Source organism: Callospermophilus lateralis, chromosome 3 (assembly GCF_048772815.1).
Source record: "Callospermophilus lateralis isolate mCalLat2 chromosome 3, mCalLat2.hap1, whole genome shotgun sequence".
Classification (NCBI taxonomy): Eukaryota; Metazoa; Chordata; class Mammalia; order Rodentia; family Sciuridae; genus Callospermophilus; species Callospermophilus lateralis.
The window spans coordinates 123,687,125-123,708,418 of record NC_135307.1 but is presented as its reverse complement, the minus strand read 5'-3'; the positions used below and the strand labels follow the sequence as shown (position 1 = coordinate 123,708,418).

The following is a 21,294-nucleotide window of genomic DNA, read 5'->3' as shown; positions in this document are numbered from 1 at the left end:
GACACTAACCTCCCCTACAAACAATTTCATCTGTTTGTGCAGGGACATTTCCTTTGCATCAAGCGATATTGCAAAGTCAAAGTCACTTAATCACCAAAATTCAGTATAAGCATTGACAACCCTCAATCCAATTGAGACTAAAAATAAACCAGTCTGTGATAGGGCAAGATCAACAGCAAAAACATCCCCATATGCCAGGAGGTGTGGTTCAGGTAGCAGGGGGACATCTGCTTGTTAAATGTTACAGATGCAGCTCTCATCCCTGACATGGAAGTACTCAGCACTGAATTACCAATAAAGCATCTGAATACTCCTCAAATTGAAGAAAATTGCCAAGATGCAGAAATGGCCTGCTTGTAAAGCTCAGATCCTAATGGGAAATGAGTTTTACTCTGACTGCCCAGGGTCGCAGCAGTATAGCCACTCATGCATGATGAAACATATTTTAAGAAAATTGCATCTCAGTGTTTGCTCTCTTCTCACTGAATCGACCAGGATGAGGAACATTTGTTTTCTTATATTTCAACACAGCAAACAGAGTCTCTTAATCAGATTAGAACAAAGAACTCTCTCTGTACTAAGCACTCCCCCCACCTCCATCTTCCTCTCTTTCTCTTTCTATTTTGCTATTTTTATTGGTCTTTTCCTCTCTAACTCTCTTCTATCTCTCTCTGTATCTGTTTGTCTCTCTGTGTTATGACTGTGAAATATGCAGAGTGAAGAACTATATTTTAAGGTAGTTAAAAAGTATGCCTGGAACATTATCAATGCCTTGGAAAAGAGGCTAAATAATGAAAAAGAGATCTAGCACACAAACTGGAAGAAAAAGAAACCCAGACACAGATACACACAGCTTTCAATTTCCAAAGTGCAGTTCTGCTCATCCAGTGGGTATCTTCTGAGATCCATCATGCACGCTGCTGTTGTGGTGATTCTGAAATACATAGAGCAAGAGGAGAATATTAAAGATGGCCTGAGTAATATAGCAGGAAAACTGCTTCTTGACAACCATGTGTTACTCCGTGTATGGCCCCCTTCTCTGGGGTACACATGACTGAACACCTTTCACTGTATACAGAGAAATGTGAATGTAAACAAACTCTGTATAGAGATAAACTAGATCAGTTTATCAAGAAAAACAACAAAACTATCATTTTATTTTCTTTTAATATTTTAAATTAGTAAATAAAAAATGTATCTATTAATAGTTGTATTAACACAACACTGTTTTAAAATGTGTATACATTGTGAAATGTTAAAATGAGGTATTACTTCATATAGTTATCTTTTTTGTGGCAAGGATACTCAAAACCTATTTTCTCAGTAATTTTCAAATATACATTATTAACTATAGACAAGGTATTGTAATAAAGACTTAAAATCCCATTGAAATTAGTCACTGAGTCTTGCTGATGTTTGATAATTAATGGTTTCCAAAGAAGTTCTTACCTTCAATTTTTGTTTTGTCTCCTGGTCTATCAGCTCTCTAACCTTTCTAGTACTGAGAGACCTTATGTGAGGAACACACTGATTAAGATTTAATTCTTTGATTTTCCATGTGGAATGTTAAAGTAGTTACATGTTCATAGACTGTACTTTGAAAATTTTAACAAAGCGTTTTTTTTTTCTTATTATATTTGTGTGTTGAGAGGGATTGTAAATAAGTAGAGTTTCTCATCATGTTGACATCTATCTTATCATTTATTTGGTTTCTCTGTTATTGATTACGAAAGAAAATTCAGTGGGTTAGCTTTCCTTAGTGACAACTAAAACCAAAGAAAGAATTTATATCATGGCCTCAAGACAGTTAAACCTCCACCAGGCTATGGTTAAACCAACTGCACAATGGGAAATAACACACCTAGAAATAAGTCTATTCTCTACCATGTCTACAGCCTCCTCTTAGGGAAACCAACCTATTCAAAGACACTAGTGAAAACACAATACTTAGGCCACCACATTTTACACTAAATTTCTCCAGAACCTCAACACTTCCCCACCACTGCAGAAACTGACTGGACTGGGTGGGACCTGAACCAAGGACGGATAACCAGTGGCCTCGTTAAAAGGCAGAACAGAGCTAAAGGGATGTCTTTCATGGAAATAAATTAAACTACAAAGGTAAGATTGGAAGGGAGCCTGCAAAGTCACGACTTAATGGCTTATGAGCAAAGTATGCTAAACCATAATAGTGGTACAGAAATTGCAGAGTTCATAGTTGAGGAGACAGCAATAGTCACGACCTAGTCCTCCACATCTCCAGGGAGCAGCATTACTAAGGCTTAGGCAGTTACTGAACAACTGGCAGTTCTGGCTATGCACCATCAGCAGTTCTGGCTATGCATCATCATAAGAAGGAAGAGGTATTTTTCCTGACAGATCAAGAGTCGTCTTGAATCCCCCAGCTGCTCTTCAGATTCCACCTTACTTGAAGCCCGGTATTTAGCTTTCTCTGGCCAGCTATCATCGTGAATATTCACACACACACACACACAAAAAAAAAAAAAAAAAAAAAAAAAAAACTCTTAAAAATACTACTAATACCTAGGGCAATGTGAGCAAGCATTATTTCTATTCACACACCCTAACCAAAACACTGTCAAACACCACCACATGCCAGTTCTGAATGACTTATACCATTTAACCTAAATGCAGGTTCTAAGGGAATAAAGGGAAAATGTATGCCCTTCTACGAGCACCGGGTTTAGCAGCAGGTTTAGGAAAGTTTTACTTTTCAATTGCTAAGAGAAGCAGTGAGGAAGAATACCAACATCCTTGACAAAATTTAAATGTGAACTTTTTTCTATACAAATAGCATGTATGTGCCATACAGATATACACCATATGACCTGTACCAATGGGAAAATTGAGGGATTTTTTTTTCCCCTCCAAATGTCATGACACTTCAATTACCTTGGAACTAAGGAATGCACTGCATTCTATAACCCAAAATAAACACATAGCTCTTTGGTATATTTTTCTGCAACATCTTATTTCCCAGCCAACTGAAGTTCCAGCCTTGCACTTTTAAATTCTGGCATGTTTTATGGCAGCTTGACAACCCAGCTTCTGCACAAGATGCCTATAAAGGCAAAATGAGAACAAAATTCTGCTAAAATTGTAAATTTTTACGAAGAGAAAATGACCTCAAATGAAATGTTAGAATTTTAAATTTTCCTACATGTTTTGGTATCTTTCATTTGGACAGTCAATAATTGAGATTATTATTTCTTATTATTTGTTATTTATTATTTATTTATCTTTTATTTTTCATTTCCCCCAAACTATACCTAAGATATACACACACACCACCACCAACACCAACACCACCAAACCACATAAACAAACTGAAATAGTTTGAAGGTACTTAATGCAGCAATTTCAATTTATTGTAGTATTATGTAGAGGGTTTCATAGAAATTATTGAAAGGAAATTAGAAAGCTAGCATAATTGGTTAGATCATTCACTTCATCACACCAACTCCTGTTATTTCCCACGACACAGGACCTGTGCACATCTCTTTATTTTAGTATACTACTGCCATAAATTGAGATACTTTCCATTTACCTCAGGAATAATATATAGACATGCTTTGCACTACTCTTTTTCCTTTGGATGAAATACATTGAAAATCCTGTCAGTATGGAGAGTGTGACACAAAAGCCCGCACATGCTACAAAAACTAAGTTCCCAGGTAACAAATGGAAGAAAGAATGGGGTCTGTTGGGCACCTGGGACAGAAATACAAGAAAAGAGAACATATGGGAACAAAAAGAGAGACCCAGAAAACTCTGCAGCATGCCAGAACCCTTACTGAGCCACAAAGCCCTCATCCGGAGTGGAAGGCTTGAGTAACTGGAAATGACATAACATAGATAGATCATAGAGACACCTGGGTTCCATTTGTGTAAACTTCAACACTCACACACATTCTGATATTTTTGCTTAAGAATTTTTTTGTGGGTCCCAACCAACACATAATTTCACTTCTACAGTCCTCTGTACTCCGAAAACTCCACTCCTATTTCTAAGACATATTTATGAAGCTAATAACTAGAATCAGATATGAGAGAATGAGGATCTCTGCAGTATTATTTTTTAATAGACCAGTAGATCCTTTGTTGATGTTTGTTGATTTTTGATTGAGAGACAGTCATGCTTAGAGGCTGCAAGGTGTGTTTCTGATAGAAAAACAGAGAAAGATGTGGCCAAATGGTGGAGAAATCTATATATGTACTTTCTTTACAAATAAGCCATACTTTGAGGATGCTGAATGTGGAAAGTAAAACCAAGCAAAAGGAACTTCAACAGAGGTAGAGAGAGACAGACAGAGAAAGAGAGAGAAAGATCATATAGATAGATAGATAGATAGATAGATAGATAGATAGATAGATAGATATAGATATACACACACACACACACTGAGAGAAATGAGGAGTAAAAGGTTGGATAGCATTGTAGAGATGGGTGCTGATTCATCCTTTTGCTGTCCAGGACAGCAGCCAGTCCTATTTGTACCTTATATAACATGACTCAGTGCTTGCTCAGTGCCTAGATCTGTACCAAGCACATTAACACACTTACATTTAATCTCACAACAACCACATTACAGAAGTATTATCATTATTTCTTTTTGCAGTTGAGTAAAAAGACTTAGAAAGAGTAATCAGGTTGACCATGTTCACAATGCCACTGGTAGGCAGGTGCCACTTTCAGATCCCGGCAGCTTGAACTCTACACCCTATTATGTCTTTGGCATTACTCTTGAACAAAATATATTCAACTCACCAAGGCCTACTCAGGAAAAAGAGGTTCTTCTTTTACAAGTAAACAATAGGGTAGAAAAATTTTGATAGATATCAAGATAGAGATAAAAATATAGATATACATGGATCATAAGCAGGAGGATATTATGGTCATATGTGTATTATATATGTAGTAATATTCTCATTATATATGACAAGCAGGAAATATAAGTACAGAGAAGGTAACTATTTTATATACTACTCCTGCATTAAATGCAATAAAATTTAATCCAGCTTCCTACCTGTTATAGAACAGTAAATTAGATAATCCTGACTTTATAAAAAGTGCAAGCCTAAAGATATGTTTAAAAGTTAGAAGTATGAAAATGTAAGAACTTAACTTGTTCTAAGGAGAACGCAGTCTCCAGCAAGTTTGAAATCATATTATGAGATACAGGATGACACTCATCCTCTGACACTGTCTGAAAACTATACTTAGTGTCCATTCCCTGCACAACGGAGTGAGGAAGCCTGAGCCAAGGAAGTCAAGACCGTTTCTTTCATTATTGAAGGATTTTCATTTTGTCTCAATTGTACTAGGTTTGTGAAATATACTGTGGTTTCAGCACTTCAATGTTTAAATATCCAGCAATTTAAAAATCATAATAAGAGCAGATGCAAATTTTTCATGTAATTACACAAATACAGATTTTTCTACAGGTAGAGGTTATTGTGGCAATGCCACTTTGGGCTGTCAGGAACATGTTTACTACCACAAACATGTGTCTAAAATATCCACTTGTTAACCTAGGTACTAAAGTCCTTTTTGTTGGTGTGGCTGAGAAAGGCTGAACAGTGGTAAAGTCTGGGATTCATACTTATAGTGAACTGAGCAAAGCACACAATTTCATTCACCATTTGTATAAATCTTTTAGATTTACTGTAAATCCTAAAGAGGACAGATTAAAATATGCAATGAGAGTGTCTATTCTAATGTCCCTGGTGGCAAGATCCTTGACCACTTTTTAGAGGCCTCCAGAACTTAAGTACGCTAGTCTCAGTTACCTCTCCTCATTTTATTTCATTGTCTTCAGCCCCAACTACAAGTGGAAGCATCCACCTATTTGTTGACTAGAGCCCTTGCTTACCCCCATGTGAGTTCATGAGTGTAGGGCTTTGTCTCTTCTGTTCACAGCCATCTCCTCAGTGCCTAGAACAACATCAAGTGCTTTATTTATAGCAAGTGCCCTATAAACACTCACTGAAGAATGACTTTGGAGATCCAAGGACCAGCAATGGGAAGGAAGTGTGACTCAAACAAAATGGAAAGACGAAGAGGTAGCTTGGCCCTTCTTGGCTTTAAGGTCCCAAATGTTAAAATTAATAGGGATACCTATCCTCTATCAAGCTTTCCTGATAGGACCTCTTATCTTGCTTGATTACTGACCCTCTGAAAGCCTCTGTGTGCTAACTGGTTAAGATAGTTAAACATGAGACTCACCTGTTTTAATGGTCAAGTGGTCTCTATGAATTCTTACGCTGCAGAATTAAATACTTACCTATAGTATTCAATCTTGCAGAACTGAATCAGAAGAGCTAAATCCTGCAGCATCAAATAAGTGAATTTTATGGCTTTAGCTGCAGGGAAATGCACCTTTTATGGAAGCCCTAGATCTCTGGTCACAATCTTGTTAAGCTAATAAGAACTGGGAGCAGTTTAGTGGTACCTTCTGTGCAACTTAGGGGTTGCACTCGGATTCCCCAGTGTTCAACATCTCTTGGAAATAGTTGTGTCTGTGACCAAAGCATAACACCACAGGCAGGCTATTCATTTATATGTAACCCTCAGGTCTTTAGAATCTCTCTGTGGCAACTCACAAATCTTCACTCCTGGTTTCCCAGATGCCAGGTGCATTGGTTGGCAGAGGCAGCTATTATTTCTTTCAAGACTAAGAACTCAGATATTAGGATTAAGTATCTAAATCAAGTAATTTAGACCAAGCATTTTCTTAAGCAAGAGCTTATGGAGAAATGTGGAGAAGTGACAGGGCATAGGCCAATGTTTCAGCATTACACATTTCTGTTTTCTTCCCAGGGCCCACTCTCTTTACCATATCATTTATATTATTTTCACTACAGAGGTGCTATCTCTAACTGTGTACTGATTTTGTGACTTGATTTATACAACAGAATGGATAGAAGTGGCAGTGTGGTAGTCCCAAGCTTACGTCCCAGGAAGCATTCTGTTTCTGGTCTTTTCTCCGTCTGCTGTGAGAAAGCCCTGTGAGAAAGCCATGCACAGGTGAATCTGCTGGTCCTAACAGGAGAATTGGCAAAGGGTGCAGGACTAAGGTGAATACTCATCTTCTCAGACATCAGCCCAGTGAGCTGAAGGGTTACTCACACCCAACCTTCGAATGAACTAGCCAGAGTCACCAGAGATGCTCATTAATCACCCAAATATATGAGCAATGAGCACTTATTCTATGCACTGAAGTTTCTAGCTGTTTGTTACACTGCACTGTTGAAACAATAGGTAACTAATACAATAGTCAACATGAATAACTATATACACAGAAGAACATAAATTATCATAAAATAGGAATCATAACCTAATATTTCCAGGTTAATGTCTTATATAGCAAAACCCTTAATAGATAACATGTTCATAAAATAGGAATATCTGTTTCTATATTTAAGCTTTAGAAATAGTCATCTTTGTAAAATGAGCAGTTACATTAGACAAATGACACACACCTGACATACCTTCTCTCAATTTGCAAACAATATGATGATAAAGCTACACAAAGGCACAAACTGGCAATAATACTAAAAACCAAAACTAAGAAAAAAGTGTAGATTCCTAGAGCACCTGCTAGAGAAGGAATTGTCTGGGTGAATGAATTTGAGAAGTTCTTAAGGAAAATACCACAGGTTCAGCCCTCTGAAGAAGAAAACAATTTGAAAAATCATGAAAATACTTTGAGCTAACCTAACTCTCTGGATCTAATTATGGCACTTGGGGACTATAACTTCCAGAACCGTATTATCCAAAATGGCAGCCACTTGGCCCTATGTGACAATCTATGTTTAAATTTTAAATTAAATAAAATTAAAAATTCGACTCCTCTGATACACTCGTCAGAGTTCAAATGCTCAATAGCCAAATATGACTAGCTGGTAGTCACTGTATAGTGCAGATTAAAGACTATCTCCATCAGCACACAATGTACCTTTGGACAGGGTTAGAGCAATAATGCATGCTCCCTCCACCCTCCCCATCCCTCTGTTTTCTCTAACCTTAGGGAACACAACTCCCTGGGTGAAAGTGACTTGGGCGATATATTCTTACACATGAGAACCAGATCCTTGAAGGAAGTCCTCACAGTCAGAGGAAGCCCTGCACACTGGGATGGAAAATGTCACTCAGAATTCTCCCACACACCGTGTCTGACTTCCTGACCTAGCAGTCAGAAAGACATACCCTAAGTAAATATCAACTAAGCATAACAAATGGCATGCATTCACTTGATCTTCAGATTTATACCCTAGAGACTGAAATCTCCAATGTGAAGGTGAGACTGAAGGGATGAGATTACCATATCTATACTGTCACTAGAAGATCACTTTGTCCAAATAGACCTAGCTCACCTATGGATAAACACTATGTGAATAAAAGCAAGAATATCCTATGAAATAATATGGAAGCATGGAAAATGAAATTTGAACAATTTGGAAGATATGTGTCTGGTTACCAAAATATCTGAATGGCTATGGCCTCTTCAAAACCAGAACAGAGGAAGGTAATTAAAGAACAGCCTGAAATGAATGCATAGATAGACAGAAGAAGCTGTAACAGAGAGAAGAATGCAAGCCACTGCAGCCACAAATGTTGAATGGAAATGTGTCTGAAGACAAAGACAGAACTGACAGTGCTGGAAATTATTTAATGACATGGAAGGCTTTTTAAATGTTAATGGGCATACAAGTCACTGAGGGATCTTGTTAAAATTCAGAATCTGATTCACAATGTGTGGGGTGGGTCTATACTTCCTAGTTTCCCAGATGATGTCTGCAGGCAATGTTGCTGCAGAACTGGGGAACATACTTTGAGTAGAAAAGAGATGGAGAACTTTTAAAAAACCTCCACAAAGGCAGAGAAAGAGAACAAAGCTTTGAAAACAGATAATGACTGATATAAAGGAAATGAAATGGGTATGTAACTGAGTTTTATTTGAGCAATCAAAAAACATAAAAAGTTGAACATGAAACATTAAACAAATTTTAATTGGAATAAAATATATGTAACATAACGTGTATCATTTTAGCAATTTTTAATTGTATAACTCAGTGGCCCTAAGTACATTCACACTGTTATGCAATCATCATCAAATATCCAAATGGAAACTAAACCCATTAAATAATAACACCCATTACCCACTGCCTCCCGCCCCTGGTTTTCTTTTGTCTACTTTCTCTTGCTATGAATTGGCCTTTTCTAGATACTGTATAAATGGAATCATGCAATATTTGTTCTTTTTTGCCTGGCTGAATTAACTTATTGTGTTGTTTTCATTGCTCACTCATATTTTAGCATTTGTCATTCCTCTTTAAGATTGAATAATGTTCCGTTTTGTTTACCCATTCATCTGTTGATAGACATTTGAGTTACCTTTTGACTATTTTGAGTAATGCTACAATAAATATAAATGTCCAAATATCTCCTTGAGTCACTTTTGTTTATTTCAGTATATATTTATAAGTGAAATTGCTGAATCATCTGGTAACTATGTCTAAATTTTAAAGAACCATTATACCACTTCAACAGTGACTGAACCACATTAAATTCACACCAGTAATCTCTAAGGGTTCTAATCTCTCCATAAACATCAACACTTGTTCTTTTCCAATTTTTAAAATAATAGTCATCCTAATGTCTGTGTAATAGTATTTTATTGTGGTTTTGATTTTTAATCCTTAAAGGCTAACAATGTTGAACATATTTTCATGTGCTAACTGGCTATTTCTGTATCTTCCTTGGAGAAATGTATATTCAAGTACCTTGCCAATTTTTGAACTGTGATTTTTATTGTTGGCTTCCAGGAGATCTTTATATACTTTCTATTAACTCCTAATTAGATGTAAGACTTACAAATATATTCTCTTATTTTGCAGGTTATTTAATCATTCTGTTGATTGATCCTTTGATGCACATCTATCTTTACCCTTGATACAGTCCAAGTTATATATTTTTTCTTTTCTTGTTATGCTTTTGGTGTCATATCCAAAACTGGTTTTAGCTTTTAGGATTGGGCCTTTGGTCCATTTTGAGTTAATTTTTTGATATATTAAAAAATAAGGTCTAAATTTATTCCTTTACATGTGGATTTTCAGTATTCCCTGGCAACATTGTTGAAGACTGTCAATTATCCACAGAATAGTTTGTCATCCTGTCAAAAATGAGAATTTGTTTCTGGGTTCTCTGTGCAATCCCACTGGATGATATGTCTATTATTTTGCTAATACTAGTTTGTGTTGATAATCATAGCTTTGTAGTAAGTTTTAAAATCAGGTAATGTGAGACCTCCAAATTTGTTTTACAAGACCCTTCTGGATATTTGAAATACTTTAAGATTCTTCATGAATTTTTAAGGTGGGTTTTTTTTTTTCAACAAATAAAGTTGCTGCTGGGATTTTTGTGTTGGATATCTAGATTGCTTTGGACAACACTGTCTTTTTTTTTTTTTTAATGGTACCAAGGATTCAACCCAGGGGCACTTAACCACTGAGCCATATCCTTGCTGAGTTGTTGAGGCTGGCTTTGAACTTGCAATCCTCCTGCCTCAGCCTTATAAGCCACTAAGATTACAGTCATGTGCCATAGTGCCAGGCCACATTGTCACAGTAAGAATATTAAATCTTCCAATTTATAAACGCAGGATGCCTTTCCATTTATTCAATGTCTTTTTTTCAAATTGTTTCTTTCCACAATGTTTTATAGTTTTTAGTGATCAAGACTTTTGACTCCATCACTAAATTTATTCCTAATGTTATTGTCCTTTTAGACACCACTATAAATGGGGTTGCTTTCTGGATTTTCTTTTTAGATTGTTCATTATTATTATATAGAAGTGCAACTGAATTCTACGTATTGATTTTGTAAGCTGCAATTTTGCTAAATTCAATTTTTTTTAGGGATAAGAGACTGTGTGTGTGTGTGTGTGTGTGTGTGTGTCTGTGTGTGTGTAATCTTTAGGTTTTCTATACAAACTTATGCCATCTGTGAGCAGGTAATTTTAATACTTCCTTTCCAATTTTGACAAAAATAACAAAAACAAGCATTTTTGTCTTATTCTTAATCTGAGAGGAAAAGATTTAAGCCTCTCACTATTGAATAAGATGTTAGTTTATAGGTTTTTTTCCACATACAATTCTATCATGTTTAGGAAGTTGTCTTCTATTCCTGGCGTAATGTGTTTTTATCAGGGAAGTGTATTGTATTTTGTCAAATATTTGGTCTACATCAATTGATATGAACATAAATGCTTTTTTTCTTTCATTTTATTATTGTGGTATGTACAGTGATTGTCTTTCACATGTTGAATCATCCTTACATTCTAGGCATCACTCCTGCTTAGTTAAGGTGCATGTTGCTAAATTCAAATTGTGAATTTTTTGCTGAAGAATTCATGTATTATTATTCATAAGGAATTAATGGCTTGCTATTTTTGTAGTGTTTTTGTCTGCACTGGAATTAGGATAATGTTGACCTCCTAGAACAGTAAAGGAAGGCTTCACTCTCCTCTTCATTTTTATGGAAAAGTTTGAGTTTTAATAAACTGGTATTAATTGGTTTTTAACTGTCCGGTAAAATTCAACAGAGAAGCCATGTGGTCTAGAACATTTTTTGCTGAGAAGCTCACATTTTTTATTTTCTTCATGATTCAGTTTTGGTAGATTGTGTGTTTCTAGGAATTTGTAGATTTCATCTGGGATATCTAATTTGGTAGTAATACCCCCTTTTCATTTCTGATTTTATATATATATCTTTTCCATTTTTTTTAGTCAATCTAGTAGAATTCTTAAAAAAAAAAAAAATCAAAGAGGAGGAACTAATTTCAAACATTTTCTATGAGACCCTGATACCAAAACCAGATGAGAACATTTAGGAGAAAAGAAAATTAAAGGCAATTATCCTTAATGAACACAGATGTAAAAATCCTCAACAAAACACTAGCAAAACAAATTCAACAACAAGTAAAAGAATCACCCACCATGATCGCGTGGGATGTATCCCTGGGGTGCAAGGGTAGTTCAACATATGCAAATCAGTAAATGTGATGCATTACATTAACATAACAGACTAAAGGGAAAATGTATGAGTATCTTATTAAATGTAGAAAAGCATTTGACAAAATTCAAATTCCTTTCATGATAAAATATTGTCACCAAATTAAATATATAAAGAATGTGCTTCAATAAGCCCACATGTGAGAAGCCTATAGCTACATTATACTCAATGGTGAAAAACTAAAACCCTTTCTTCTAAGATCTGGAACATGAGGGTTCAGACTCTTGTCATTTCTATTCAACATAGTACTGGCAAGGAGTTAGGCAAGAGAAAGGGGAAGTATTTAACCAGGAAAGGAAGAAATGACGTTATCACTCTTTGCTGATGGATGACATATTATATATAGAAATTCCCATGGACTGTACCAAAACACTGGTAGCACTAAAAATCAAATATACTGAAACTGCAGAATGCAAAATCAACAGAAAAAAAATGAGGAGCATGTCTATGCACTACTAATGAACTACACCAAAAAAAAAAAAAAAAAAAAAAAAGGAAGAAAGAAAGAAAAATCAAAAGAGCAATCCAATTTACCATAACTAAAAAAGGGGGGAAAAAAACTTAGGAGTCAATTTAACTACGGTAGTGAAAGACCCATACAAGGAAACTTATAAAATGTTGATGAAACAATTGAAGAAGACATAAATAAGTGGGAAGTACCTTATGTTGACAGATTAGAGAGATTAATATTGTTAAAATGCCCATACTGCCTTTTTTTAGTCAGCTTTTTCATAGCTGTGAACAAAAGACCTGACAAGAACAATGTAGAGGAGGAAAAGGTTATTTGGGGCTCATGGTTTCAAGAGGCCTCAGGCAGAGCTGTCACTGATTCCAATGCTCTGGGCCCAACATGAAGCAAAATATCATGGATAAGAATGTGGAGGAGAAGAGCAGCTCAGGACATGGCCACAAGACAGCAGAGAAAAAGTTCCCTCACCAGGGATAAAATACAGACCCCCAAAGGTACATCCCAAATTAGCTGTCTTCTCCAGCCACACCCTACCTGCCTGTAGTTACCACTGGGTTAATCTCTATCAGTGGATTAATGTACTGACTATGCTTAGGCCCTCACAATTCCATCATTTCACCTGAACCTTTTTGCATGGTCTCTCCCATGAGCTTTTGGAAGATGCCTCATATCTAAACCATGATGCTACACACAAAAAAGACTACATATTAAACATAATAATAATCAAGATCCTAATATTCTTTTTCTTAGAAATAGAAAAAAAATAATCCTAAATTCATATGGAATGCCCCCCAAATCCCAAAGAACTAAAGAAAATGATGTATAGCACATGATAATAAGAAGCTACAGTAACTAAAGCAACATGCTGTTGGAAAAAAAAAAGGCACATCAACCAATGGAAAAAAATAGAGAGCCAGAAATGAACCTGTGTATGTACAGACAACTGATTTTCAACAAAGGCCCCAAGTATAAAAAAAATAGCAAAAGGTTAGTATTTTCAATATAGGTGTTGGGAAAACTGGATATCCACATGGACAAAAATGAAATAAGATTCTCATTTCATACCATATGTAAAAATCAACTCAAAATAGATTTAAGATTTAAAGATAAGACTAGAAACTATAAAATTACTAAAAGAAAATGTTGGGATTTTATATTGGTTTGGATAAGAATTTTTTGGATTTAACTCAAAAAATGAGGGTAACATAAGCTCAGACAAATGGGTTATCAAACTAAAAACTTCTGCACAGCATAATAATGAAAGTACATAGAGACAACCTACATGAGGGAAATATTTGCAAGCCATTCATTCAATAAGGGGTTAATATCCAAAATATATGAAGAGCTCAAACAACTCAAGAGCAAGGAGAAAACACTATTAAAAGCAGGCAACGATCCCAACAAACACTTTTCAAAAGAATACATATGAAAATGAGATATATGAAAAATGTTGACATCACCAATCACTAGGGGAAATGAAAATTAAAACCACAATAAGATACTATCTCATGCCTGTCAGAATGTCTATCATCAAAAAAAAAAAAAAAAAAGAGGAAAGGTAAATATTTGCAAGGAAATGGAGAAAAGATAACCCTTGTATACTGGTGATGGCAATGTAAAATAGAAATACCATTATAGAAAATTTTATGGAAGTTTCTTCACCTAAAAAGAAAAAGAAAATTTCTATATGATCCACAATCCTACTTCCAGATATTTGTCTATAAGATTTTAAATCAGTTTGTCAAAGTGATGTCTGCACTCACCATGTTCATTGTAACATTATTCACAATAGTCAAGTTATGGTATCAACTAAATCAACCAATAGATGAATAGATTAAAAAGTGTGCTATAGAAAGTGGGCTATATAAACACATAAAGCAATAAAATTTAGCCTTTAAAAAGGGGAAGAAGATTCTATCATCTGTGACAACATGGATGGAACTGAAGAGTGTTAAGCTACATGAAATAAGCTCACACAGAAAGGTAAGTACTGTGTGTTCTGTCTTAGTAGGTATAATCTAAAACAACTGAACTCATAGAAACAGAGCAGAATGGTGGTCTCCAGATGCTAAGTGGTAGGGCAATGAGAATATGATGGCCAAAGGGTACAACATCTCTGTTGGACAGGAGGAATTTATTTTTGAGATCTATTGCACAGCCTGGTGAATACAGTTAATAATAGAGTATTGTACTTTTCAAAATTGCAAAGAGAGGCAATTTCAGACATCCTTACCACAAAAATATTAAGTATTTTCAGTGAAGGCTATGTTATCTAGCCTGATTTATTTATTCAACATTGATTCATAAAACATAACAGTACTTCATACTTCATAAATATGTATAATTATAAATTTTCAACTTACAATGAAAATTTAAAAATTAAAAAGAGAATAAGTCAAAATAAAAATTAAAATATCACAATTATGGTTAAGTAAATATGGAAAATGATCATATAAATACAGACTGAAATAATAAACTCAAATTCTACTATTTTTAAGGTAATCTAAAATAAGCTAGGGTCAGTCATCTCATTTATAGTTAGTTTTGAATATAAATGCCATAAATTGATGACATGTTTTATTCACCATTATATCTCAATCAATGACAATATTTTCAGAAACAAATTTTCTCTCTCTTTCTCTCTCTGTTCACCCCCCCCACACACACACATACATGAAAGAACAGGTAATCACTACAGTAAACTAAAAGAACAAATCATTCTTTATGGTGGGACACAAAAAGCACATCTACTTATAGTGAAGAGTGAGATAATGCTGACACTATTGTCTATTATTATATAAAACAGGAAACAAGTTTTTAAAAAACTATTTAAAAAGAGGATAAAATCATCACTATATTCACTTTGAGTTGAGTTTTGTGCATGGTGAGAAATAGAGGTTTAATTGTGTTTTGTTGTATATGGATTTCCAGTTTTCCCAGGCTATTGGGGAAAAAGGCTATCCCTTTTCCAAAATATGTTTTTGGCACCTTTGTCTAATTTGAGATAATTGTATTTATGTGAGTTTGTCTCTGTGTCCTCTATTCTGTACCACTGACCTAAAAGTCTATTTTGGTGCCAGTACATGCTGTTTTTGTTACTATTGCTCTGTAGTGTAGTTTAAGGTCTGGTATAAGAATTGCTTTAGCTATTCTGGGTTTCTTATTTTTCCAGATGAATTTCATGGCTGTCTTTTCTATTTCTATGAGGAATGTCATTGGGATTTTGATTGGAATTACATTAAATCTGTATAGTGCTTTTGGTAGTATGGTCATTTTGACAATATTAATTCTGCCTATCCAATAACAAAGGAGATATTTCCACTCATACATTGCTGGTGGGACTGCAAATTTGTGCCGCCAATATGGAAAGCAGTATTTAGATCCCTTGAAAAACTGGAATGGAACCACCATTTGACCCAGCTATCCCACTCCTTGGTTTATACCCAAAGGACTTAAAAATAGTATACTACAGGGACACAGCCACATCTATGTATATAGAAACACAATTCACAATAGCTAAATTGTGGAACTAACCTAGATGACCTTCAGTAGATGAATAGATAAAGAAACTGTGGCATATATACACAATGAAATATTACTCAGCATTAAAAGAGAACAAAATCATGACATTTCCAGGTAAATGGATGGAATTGGAGAACATTATGCTAAGTGAAGTAAGCCAATCCCAAAAAGCCAAATGCTGAATGTTTTCTCTGATATGTGGATGCTGATTTATAATGGGGATTATGGGTGGGGGATGGAGCATGGGAAGAATGGAGGAACTTTAGATAGGGCAAAGGGGAAGGAGGGGTTGGAAAAATGGTGGGATGCGATGAACATCATTATCCTAAGTACATGTATGAAGACATGAATTGTGTGACTCTACTTTGTGTACAACTAGAGACATGAAAAATTGTGCTCTATATTTATACTATGAATTGAAATGCATTCTGCTGTCATATGTAACAAATTAGAATAAATAAATAAATTTTAAAAATATCACTATAAACAATGATTTTAAAAGTAAAATCCTTAGGAAGAGTAACTAACCTGTTGGAAAGAAAAGCAGATTTTCCTTGCTGGATATGATTTTGGATAGATGCATACATCAAAATAGTTATAAACATAAAGATTATAAACATAGAGATCAATAGCCTTCTCACATACCAGAGAAAAACATCTAGAAAAATAAACTGAAATGATCTCATTCTTTATGGAATCACATTTTTAAAAATAAGAATAAATGTACCAAGAAATGAAAGGGTGGTCAGTTGAAAAAATAGAAAAACTTCACGAAAAGCCATAAACAAAGAATGAATGTGGACAGGCAATGTTCATGTAGGAAAGGATGAACACACAGTTTTTGATCTTCCAAAATTAATGTTTAATGAGCATAATTCCAACAAATATCAAGCTATATTATAAGGAATTAGATAAAATATGATTCTAATGTTCCTATGAAAGAGTAAACTGGTAAGACTTAGGACAAAGAACTAGCCATGTGAGAAAAACATTGAATAGCTCCTGCAATTCTTACATCAAGATACTTTTTTAGAAAGTGAAACTCTAAATATAAAATACGAAAATACAAGTATTACAGAAAGAATTGGAATTCTAATTTAACCCTCATGTATGTGATACTTCTTTTTTTTTAAAATTTGTTTAGTTGTTGACGGACAGTTTATTTTATTTTAATGTGGTGCTGATGATCAAACCCCTGCCTCATGTGCTAGGCAAACAGTCTACCACTGAGCTACAGCTGCAGCCCATGATATTCCTTTTTAAAAAATCAAGCAGTACTATACACTCTAGATCTTTTTTTTTTTTTTTTTTTTTTTGTACAAGGGATTGCATCCAGGGGCACTTAAATAAAAAATATTTTATTTAGAGACAGGGTCTCACTGAGTTGCTTAGGGCCTCTCTAATTTGCTGGCTGACTCTGAACTCAAGATCCGCCTGTCTCATCCTTCTGAGCTACTGGGATTACATGCATGCACTATACTCAGCCATACTCAAGATTTTGATGATACCATAATAAATAAGATGGAAACAGCTCTCAAAGAGTTTCGATTTTCATATGGCTCTCCATCATCATGGATGAAAACATGCAATAAATTGACAGGATAACGTGGAGTATGGATAAGTCCTGTAATAAAATCAAAGAATGTGATGTGATAGAAAGTCAAGAGCTCATTAGAGAAGGGCTCTCCTTATGAGAGTGAGATCTCAACTATACGATTACATTATAAAGATGTCAAACATGAATATCTAGTGAGAGTATCTACATCTAGCCAAGAGCATGTACAAAGGCACTGAGACAGGGACATTCTTGATGTTTCTGAGGAGTGGGAAGAAAGTTCACATCGTGGAAGTATGATGAGGGAGAATCATTTTAACAAGGGAAGAGCTAGAATCGGGATTCTTGAGTAGGGAGAGGATGCCAAGGAAGGAAACTGACTGTTGAACTGGTCAGGGACGCATTCTCCAATTTTGACAGGAGGTAAAGAGTGAGAAATAAGCCTAGGAGATGGCCTTTTTGTAAGGGGAAGATGAAGAAATCACTGTATTTTCAATTAAAGTATGAGGTAACATCATCAAATGAGAGTAAAGGAGGAAGTGTGAAGAGAAAATGCAAAATCCTTATAAAGAAGGAAAGAAGGAACATGCTGGGTTTGGGGGAAGAAATGTACAAATCTGAATTTAAAGGGACAAAAGGAATTTTCTCCAGTCCTGAGAGATGAAGAAAAGGGATAGATTATTTACATTCACCTAAATAATCATAAATCCCAATCCAAGTGTCAGAATCCTAACACTAAGATATTGCTTGTTTGCTGGTGGGAATATAAATTGACATAATCCCTTCTGGAAAGAAATTAATCAATATGTTACTTAGTTACATAAAAGTAATTGTGAGATGGTGACAAAATGGGTATTTAGGAGTTAGGTACATCTGCACTCAGTCATGTGTGCCCAAATGTCCCCTGAGCTTGCATCCTTTTTGCCACACAAAAATGTAGTTGAGCAGAACGACTGTATAAAATACAGTTTTGGAACAAGATGCTACCTAAGCCCATTAGACGACTTAATTTGAATCTTTTGAAGTAAGTTCTAGTTTCAATTTAATGTTGCATCCAGCATTTTAAGTTTAGGAATGGCAACTTTAACAATTTTAAGCAATTTTTAACATCAAGCAGGAACATTACAATACATTTTTTTCCATCAGATTTTGCAATAAACTTTTCAGGCAAAATAAGAATTACTTTGTTTTGATGAAGATCACTTAACCTAAGGCTCCCAGGTGTTTTGGGAGCAAATCAAATTATATTTGCAACCCTCTTGCCAAACTTTTAGTATCAGAGAAATGAATGCAGACAGATGAAAAAAAAAAAAAAAACAGACCACATTATAAAACATGCTTAATGGCACAAAGTGAGACATTCAATGACATTGTAGGATCAGGAAATAAAAATGAAGGTCAGGAAAATGATACGGGACTGATACCACCCCCTTCTCAAAGAAAGCAGAAAATTTCCATGCAGCAGAAAACAGAGCAGCTGTGGTGTAGACCGGGGTAAGGCCCATGAGTCTTAGCAGAGAGCTTCCTGATCCCTTAAAGGGTATTACTGCCCAAGAACCTTCAGAGAAGCTATATTCTGCATTAGGATGGTAATGGGCTCTATGCAGACCATCCTCTGGCCTCCCATGGTGAGCTGGGCCTTTGCCAGAGGTTTGGTTCATCATCATGATCAGCTAAGTTCAAGTGGTAAGCATAAGCTAGTATGGGCCAAAGTTTCAAGCTGAAAGGGCTAGAAGACTCAGGAAAAAAAAAAATGGTTCATGATTTACAATAACCTTTTATCTCAATGAGCACAATCACTCTCAAACATCTGCGTGAGCAGTCTGGGACTACTCTGGAGTCCTTGGAGTTAAGGATCAATGATTTCCCAGAATAAGGCCAAGTTGACGTATGAACCTACGTCGTGGATGGCTCATCCACAGCCAAAGATCTTCATCTGTCCCAGATAAAGCAAAAGTCCTCATTGATCCTGGTACTGCAAAGGCTGGGCATGTACAGGAAGTGGAGACCAAAAGAGCTAAGTGGAGAATGACTTAACAGTTCATGCTACTGGTGGATAGAGAGGGTGAAGGTCAAGCACAGTATCAGTGGTGAAAAGAATCCAACCTTAAGGTCTCAGAAATTCAGGCAATCCAACTCAAACCCATAGCCAGCCATAAAGCAATCTCTGTTCCAAAGGAGCTTTCTTCCTCAGGAGCATTTTGTAAGGAAGAGAGCAGTAGCAACCCCAGTGTATACAATCCTTCCAGAATGGAGAGTCTAACTTTGGTGTTCTCAACTGTGCCCAGTCTCCTCCAGGCTCAGGCCACAGTAGAGATGATCCTGACAGATGGTTTGATCCACATTTTTTGGGGGGGGCTTTACAATGGTGCAAAAGCTATAGGCATTCAGTAGATATCTTACTTCAGATTTTGAATTATGATCCTTTTCCAGGCTAGCAGTATGCAGCCTGAGACTGTGGTAATGCTGGGTAGTGACTGGGAGCCATAGCTCCTGCTTAGCCTGTGGAATCAAGAGGGGAAGCCACTGACACTCTTTACAACAGGACTATGTTGCAAAGCTAGGAAGTTTTATAGGTTAGGACGTTTGGTGCATTTTTACTTATAATATTTTAAATTTATGTAAAGTTTTTTGGAACACAGCTGTATTGCCAGTTGAGGAGTATCTATACTTTATTTACAATATATTGTTGAGTTACCTACATTGGCCCAGCCCTGGTTTGCCAGGTCACCAACATGATTCAGCAAATAAAACAACAAAAAGACAAGTCAGCTTTTGGGTCAAAGATAGGATAAAGGGTGGCCCAACAACGTGAGCACTCACACCTTATTTTTTTTTAATCAAAAACCATGATATGTGTGTGTTGTGTTTGTACAAACATAAAATTTGTATTATACGTAAATATCAACAAAGTTTATAGAGAATAGCATAGAATGAATGTGTGTATATATGAATTATTAAAAATAATCAGTATTTTGAATGATCAATGTGATTTTTGTCCAAAAGTTCAAATTAATCTCTAAAACAATTTTAAAAAATATCAAGGCAGAAATTTCTATAATAGCCAGTTTCTAATAAGTCAGATGACAGTATGGAGCTGAACACATGAAGAATATGGTGGAGAGTTTCTTTATGACAGCTTATCCAGGTTCACATAAACCTGAAGAATTATTTCAGAAACATAAGGCTCAAAATAAATATCTAAGGCACATATTGAGAGTACATTTAAATAAAATAGCTACATATTTAGAGATCCATTTTCTAATTTAAGAGGCTATTTGAGAGGCATAATGGATGTAAACTTGACTAGAATAATTATTTGTTAGGTCACTGTACAAAATCTATTACTAAAAGTTTCCCATAGCTTATTACTCCATTATGATTTAATTTTCTCATATAAACTTACAGGGCAAATGTTAGAGACAAAATTTTTCATCCCTGTTTTGTAGTGTTAAATCCAACACTTTGAAATGAAATTTGGAAACTTACTACAGCACTTTCATGAATATTATAAAACTTTATCCCAAAAGAGTTCAAGCTCTCTTCTTTTAACAAAGGCATCCTGACATACTCTTCTTCTGGTATGAAAATGAAGAATGCAGAAATAAAAATGGAGCAAACTCAAATAGCAAGTTTGGCTTAAAAGATCAA

At 35.4% G+C, this 21,294-nt stretch overlaps 1 protein-coding gene across 2 annotated transcripts in view; it reads right to left on the bottom strand.

The window, feature by feature from the left end:
* The window catches only part of Gabrb3 (gamma-aminobutyric acid type A receptor subunit beta3), a 220,202-nt gene that overhangs the window by 45,478 nt on the left and 153,430 nt on the right, over window positions 1-21,294 (bottom strand). For both annotated transcript variants that reach the window (XM_076851271.2, XM_076851270.2), the window contains exon 5: window positions 852-934. In XM_076851271.2, coding sequence (XP_076707386.1) covers window positions 852-934 — 83 coding nt within the window. The remainder of the gene's footprint in view (window positions 1-851; window positions 935-21,294) is intronic.